This window comes from Phascolarctos cinereus, unplaced genomic scaffold (genome assembly GCF_003287225.1).
Source record: "Phascolarctos cinereus isolate Bilbo 61053 unplaced genomic scaffold, phaCin_HiC Scaffold_93;HRSCAF=632, whole genome shotgun sequence".
NCBI lineage: Eukaryota > Metazoa > Chordata > Mammalia > Diprotodontia > Phascolarctidae > Phascolarctos > Phascolarctos cinereus.
The window spans coordinates 48,989-55,544 of NW_027556335.1; the positions used below are offsets into that span (position 1 = coordinate 48,989).

Sequence of the window (6,556 nt, forward strand, 5' to 3'; positions counted from 1 at the left end):
GTCTCTTGGGCTTTTTCTGGGAACCGGGCAGAGGGTGGGGGGCAGGTGGGTTTCCAGGACTCACTCGTGTGCTGCATTGGCCCCAGGAGGAGTGTCACCGTCAACAGCAAGAGCCAAAGAAGCTGCAGGAGGAGCAGGAGAAGGCCAAGGACGCTGCAGCTGCTGCCTGGGTCAGTAACAAATGCTGGAATGTAAAGGTGGATGTGCAGGTGAGGCCCCACCTGTGGCTCCCTGCCCGCCCCCTTCTCACCTGGCAAGGCCATACAGGTGCTAGGAGGTGTGACCTGCCCAGAGCTGTAGAAAGGCAGGCTCCCAGGAGGCTCTTAGGCCACTAGCCAAGCCCACCCTGGCTCCTTTTCCAGTGCTGGGGCAAATGGTCATTCAACCTCCCAGGGTCGGGAAGCCCATTACTTGCTAAGGCAGCCTGTTGTGTTTTTGGACAGCTCTGAGTGTCAGGAGGTGCCCAGAGTGACCTCTTTGTGGCTTCTGCCTGTTGCCATTGCTTCTGCCCACCCTGCATGGACAGGAAGAGACAGACCCAGTGTGTTGCCCCTTAGCCTTCTCTCCTCCTGGCTCAGTGGTCCCAAGTCCTCTGGCATTGGATTGCCCTTTTCTGGGACTGTCCAGCTTCTGGTTGTAGCCTGAGCCTAGGAGGGGGGCAGAGACCAGAGGGCACCAGTGCTTCCTCCTTCTTTTCGGAATCCCTGCCCACCTGCCTGTCTTGGGGCATTAGCAGCTCTCTCTCTCTCCCTGGCTTTCTGGAATGCCATGGTCACTCGGGTGACCCACACTGAGCTTCCAGTCCCCTAAAAGCCCTGGGTCCTTCTCACATGAGCTACCGTCTAGCCACGCCTACCCCCTTACAAAGTTGGATTGTTTGGGGGCTAGCGTGGTGAATGCCATGTGATGGCTATAGCCCATGGCTATGTTTGAGACCACTGGGGGCTAATGACAAAACAGTGAGAGAACACTGGACTGGGCTTCAGCTATCAGCATGGAGCATTAGCTGTGTGATCTCATAGCTTCTTTGGTCCCCAAGGTTCTCTTCTGCAAAATGGGGTAGGGAGATGGACTTAATGACCCCTGAGGTCCCCTCTAGCTCTAAAACTCTGAACCTCCCCACTATTCTGTGACCTCAGAGTCTCCCTTCTGGACCACCCACCACATGGACCAAGCCCTGCTTGGTCACTTCAGCCTAGGCCATGCCTCAGCTCTGTCTGCAAGCAGTGGCCAGGACCAGACTCCAGTTTCTGTACCATTTACTGACGTTTAGCTTTTTTCAGTCAGCAGAAGGTCAAGGCCAAAAGCTCCTGGCCTCTCAGAAGTGTCCTCAAAGGTTTACCTAATGATAGAGGGCTACTGCATCAAGAGGAGGCTGTCTCCATCTTCTTTCCCCTTTATCCTCAGCGATCGGGTACTTGGTCCAGCAAGAGTTGACAGTGCCCCACTAGCCCCGTGAGGGCCAGCTTATCGAGGAGAGGTCCACACATTCCCAGAAAATGTGCCTTCGGGCTCTGCTGGGCACAAGACAGACTCCTCACAAACCGTGACTTCTGTTGACGTCATCATCTCTATAGACATTCTCTCCTCTGAGACTCCCAGCAACCTTGTGTTAGGAGCCAGAGTGTGAATTATCCATACTTAACAGGTTGAGCAACTGAGCCTCAGAGAGGTGGACACATATCCTCAGTCTTAGTCCTGGCCTGTGGCCACTGTGCACTTCAGTCTTCCTCATCAGTCTGGGTGGTGGGGAAGGGTTTAGACTGGATCATTTCAGAAGGTCCTTCCAGCTCTGGCAGCCCAAGGTGCCCTTCAGTATGTCAAGAAGAGATAAAAAAGTCTCCTTCCTTCTTCAGAATCTAGTTTGCAGCTCTTATGAAATGACCCCACAGGACCCTGCAGGAGGCCCCAAGAACAGCTATGATAACTATGGCATGGATCTTCATAGTGATGACTCCACAGATGATGAGAACCAGCCCCGAAAGCCTACTCCTGCTTGGGCCAGCGGTAAGTGTAGACTCCCATCTCTTAAACAGTTAGAAATGTCTTCCCTGTTAAATTGGACTATAGTATACTAAAGGAGAGCAATGTCTAACAAGGGTAGAAAGTAGGCTGGGAGCAAGTTGTGAAGCTTGGCCTTTAAATGCCAACAGAAGTTTCTATTTGACCTAGAGGCTAAGTAGGGGAGGGATGTGCCCTGTTGGGCTTTAGAAAAATCCCTTTGAGGGCAGCTAGGTGGCACAGTGGATACAGCACCGACCCTGGAGTCAGGAGGACCTAGGTTCCAATGCGGCCTCAGACCAGACACTTGACACTTACTAGCTGTGTGACCCTGGGCAAATCACTTAACCCCAACTGCCTCACTAAAAAGAAAAAAAAAAGAAAGAAAGAAAGAAAAATCCCTTTGTAGTCTTGTGGAGGATGGGTGGTGGTGGGGAAAGGCTGGAGGCAGGGAGACCAATTGGGAGGGCACTGTGCTAGTGCAGGTGAGGCCACGAGGGCCTGCATGAACTAGAGTGGCATGGCAGGACCTATGTCAATAAGGTGGAAATAGGAAGTAAAAACTTTGGCTACTGATGGATCATGTGGGATGAGAGGGAGTGAGGAGTTGGTAACACTGAGATTGTGAGCAAAGTAGGCAGTACCCTCAGCAGTAAGGGGGAAGTGTGGACGAGGGGAGAGGGAAAGAATTCTGGACATTGGATATTCCGAGTTTGAGATGTCTGTGGGATATCCTGTTTGAAATATCTGGTGTGCAATTGGTGATTTGGGGCTGGCACTGAGGAGAGAGGTGATGGCTGGGTACATGCTATGTAGACATGGTAGTTGAACTCATGAAAGCTGATGACGTCACCAAATGAGATCATATGGAGAGAACAGGGAAGAGGGCCCAGGATATAGCCCTGGGGGATACTCATGGTTAGGGGGCGATCTGGAAGTAGACTCAACAAAGAAAGCTGAGACAGAGAACCAGGAAAGGAGAAGGCACCTAGTAGTGCTATCAGCAACAGAGAGATGAAGAAAGGTAAAGGTCAGGGAAGCATTGTTTGGTTTGGTAGTTAGGACACTGCTGGCCATATTGCAAGAACTGAGGAGAGGAAGGGGGGCAGTGAGAGTCTGTCTTTTTAAAGGAGTTTGGCAGAGAGAGGGGAAGGGGAAGAGAGGTGTAGCAGGGCAGGCTCTCCTAAGGCGTCTTCAGGGATAAGGGAGACAAGGGAAGCAGCCCCACTGGAGAGGGAAACAGAAAAGATTAGAGAGAAAGAGTTGGGATTAAGGCAGCTGGAGAGGACTTGGCCTTGCTGAGCAGAAGGACCACCTCCTCATGGAAGATGGGAAAAAAGGAGAAGCTGGGGCCTGAGGTCAGAGGCCTCAGAAGGGGAGAAGGGTAACTTTGTGGGGAGGAGGAGGAGGAGGAAGGTTCTTAGCTGTCAGGGCTCATGGTACCAGGGGTGATGTGGGAGGCTTGAGGAGAGAAGGGAAGGTTTGGAATAGCCTTGAGGGGGCAGTCATCAGTACCTGGGTGGCATCTCCCTGTGAGCCTCCTGCTCTGGCATGACCTCTGTCTCTTGCCCCAGGGTCCCAGCTCAGCCAGGCCATCATCCGTCAGTACTACATGTCTCCTGACATCGACCAGCTCTTTGGGACCATCCCCAGTCCAAGCCTGGAGGACATATTCGACAAGAGTGAACTGCATTAGCACAGGCGCACCGGCTCGGTTGACTGGCATTCCCCGCTGCTGCCGGGGCCCAGCTACTTGTAGGCATGTCCTATGGCCTGAAGAAGCCGTGAGGAGGGTTGGCAAGGTCCCTCGTGGCTCTCACATGAATTCAGAATGACTGTGCATGTGTTTAAGAATTGAAGTTGTTTTAGTGTAGGCAAACACAAAGGCGAGTTTGGAGCCAAAGGCCTTTCTAGAGCTGCAGTGGGAGCCAGGCCTGGGGGCAGCATAGACCGAGACCCCAAGAAGCTGCGAGCGAGCTTGAGGGCCAGCAGCGCTTGAAGCACCCACACAATGAGCTGGCAGCCCCCCCTACCTATATATAAGTGCTAGGTAGCTAGTTTGAGGCTGATGTTGGGCTCCAGAGTTTTGAGGGTAGCCTAATGAAATGTTTTTCTTGACATGATGTGGAGTTCTTGCTGTTGGGGAGGTTCTTGGTTCTTGCTCAAGGAGCTGTGAAGCCTGGCCTGGGCCAGCAGCAGTGCCAAGGGTGGGCTGGTAGGGGAGATGGAGTCGTGGGCCTGAGGCATCAGAGTTCGGCGGGTACCTGGACTGGCACTGCGGTGACACGGCTGACCCCCAGGAGCAGGCAAGGAACAACAGAAGGTTCTGAGATGCCCATCCACCCTGATGGCCCATGTTCCAAGGATCTCTCGCTCTACCTTTCCCTCCGAGCCCTGACAGTCCATGTCCTATATTCTGACGCCCCTCCCAGCTCAGACTTTCCAAGTTCTCTCCCTCCCAGTTTGGGCCACTTGTGAGTCTGAGGGGCCCAGAATTGGCCGAGGGGCAGATGGGCAGCCAGGGTTCAGTGGGAATTGTTCAGAAACTCTTCTAATTTAGTCAAGAGTGTGGATCAAATGGGGGCCCATCTCCAGCTGCGTCATCTAAACTTGGAAATGTTTGTGCCCTGCTGGGGGAAGAGTAATAATACCAATATCAATGATATAACAATAATAGCTCTAGTCCTTATGTCTCTCTAAGGTTTGCAAAGCACTTTGTAAAGGTTGTCTTTTATCCTCTCAACATTGGGAGGTAAGTGTTGTTATTATCCCCATTTTTCAGATGGGGAAAACAAGTCAGGCAGCAGCTAAGTGAGTTGCCCAGGGCCACATGCAGCCAGTAGGTGTCTGAGGCAGTACTGGAACTGGAGTCTTCTTGACTTATAGCCCAGCACTCTTCATCTGGCTGCAGATACCTACTCTCTGTGTGACCCTGGCCAAGTCACTGAAGTGTTGTTGGCCTCAGTTTGCTCATCTGTAAAACGAGCTACAGAAAGCAATGTCTAACTGCTTTCAGTATCTCTGCCAAGAAAACCCCCAAATGGGATCATGGAGAGTCAGACATGACTGAAAACAACGTATTATTTTAGGGTGATGATGGAGTGCTTCGTGCATTTGTGAGAACAACTATTCCCATTTTAGGATGAGAAAAATGAGGCCCTGATTCTCATCACCACCTCAAGGTCCAGAAGTGGAGCTGGAGCTTGGACCTGTGTGCCTTCTGACCCCAGAATCAGGGTTCTCAGTATGAGAAGAGCTAGTGTTGCCATCACCTCTCATCTGAGCTAAAAATGCCTATGTTAAAGAAAGTTTACAGGTAAAGAAAGAGGGCAGCTAATCTTAACTCCAACTCCATCTGGCCTTGCAGCCCTTGTCTCGGCATTTATTTCCCTTTGGGAGGTTATTTTCACTTTCCAAAATAAATTCAGACAGGGGCAGCTAGGTGGTTCAGTGAAAAGAGCACCGGTCCTGGAGACAGAAGGACCTGAGTTCAAATCCAGTCTTAGACCAGACACTTGACCAGACCCAGCTCTGCTGGGCTTGCATGGGTTCATTTGTATGATCTGGCAACTGAAAAATTTCTTTCTTTCCCTTTTTTATTTAGTTATTGTGAGAAATCACTCAGGGGGGAGGGATTCACTCCAGAATTAGGTAGACTGCATTTTCACCGTATATGTCCCAGGTTCTGCCAGAAGTCAAACAGAGGAAGGAAGACTATGGTCTTAATTAGCTTTGAAGGATCAAAAATGACAAGCAACTGTACCAATAGATGACCTCATTTTCACTCCATAACTGGGAAGATCTGTAGCGTTAACTGTGTGAAGTTAGGCAAATACCCTTTTGACAAATATATTCAGTGTTTTGAAGACCCTCCCAACTCTGCCTGTCTGCATGCTGAGGACCCTTCTAGTGTGGCCAGTGTATGTAGTCAGAGGTCCCCTTGAAGCAGTGATGTTCTGGGTTCCAATGTCCCTTTCAGCTCTGGAATTCTGTCATGATAATATGATCTGCTCAATCTCTGATGTTTTCTGTTCCAGGGTCACGTCTAGCTCTGACATTCCACAAAATTTGCTACTTATTTAACAAATATCCTTCATAGCTACGACCAGCCATTTTTCTTGGATATATTTCCTCCCAGTTTTGTACTTGTCAGCGGGTACATTTACACTTTGCCTGGTGCGTGGTGGCTGGGCATGGTTGCTTGCTCATTTCTTTGATTATCCTCTGACATGGCTATCCCTCTCTCATCCATGAAGAAGAGCATGGTCATTGATCTCCCCAGCTTCTCAGGGCATGGGTGACCTGGGAGACAGTGTTTTGCTGACCCACAATCCTCCACCAGCTACCTCCTATATTTATTGAGGGGCTGAATCTCAGGGTACAAGGTATGCACAAAGAGATGGATAGACTGCCATGGACACTTGTCCAGTTCCACTTCTTCCTCTATGCCTGTGTCACCTGCAATGGTTTCAGTCAGATAAGCCACCTGGAGCCCAAAAGAATACTGAGGTACTCTTGCCTGGGTGCTTTTGGGGGCTTGGGTAGGTAAAACAAA

At 50.7% G+C, this 6,556-nt stretch overlaps 1 protein-coding gene across 1 annotated transcript; it reads left to right on the top strand.

Annotated features, from left to right (window-relative positions):
- The first annotated feature begins 32 nt into the window (after positions 1-32).
- LOC110204080 (inner centromere protein-like) lies at positions 33-4,244 on the top strand. The gene is made up of 3 exons (XM_020980425.2): positions 33-170; positions 1,857-2,007; positions 3,576-4,244. The coding sequence occupies exons 2-3, from the start codon at positions 1,881-1,883 to the stop codon at positions 3,695-3,697; spliced, it is 249 nt and encodes an 82-aa protein (XP_020836084.2). The 5' UTR covers positions 33-170; positions 1,857-1,880; the 3' UTR covers positions 3,698-4,244.
- The last annotated feature ends 2,312 nt before the right edge of the window (positions 4,245-6,556 follow it).

What these genes read in the sequence shown, in the direction of transcription:
- LOC110204080 (XM_020980425.2), top strand. Translation starts at nt 1,881, where the DNA reads ATGACCCCACAGGACCCTGCAGGAGGCCCCAAGAACAGCTATGATAAC. An exon ending in TACTCCTGCTTGGGCCAGCG is followed by an intron (nt 2,008 to 3,575) that starts GTAAGTGTAGAC and finishes CTCTTGCCCCAG; the next exon opens with GGTCCCAGCTCAGCCAGGCC.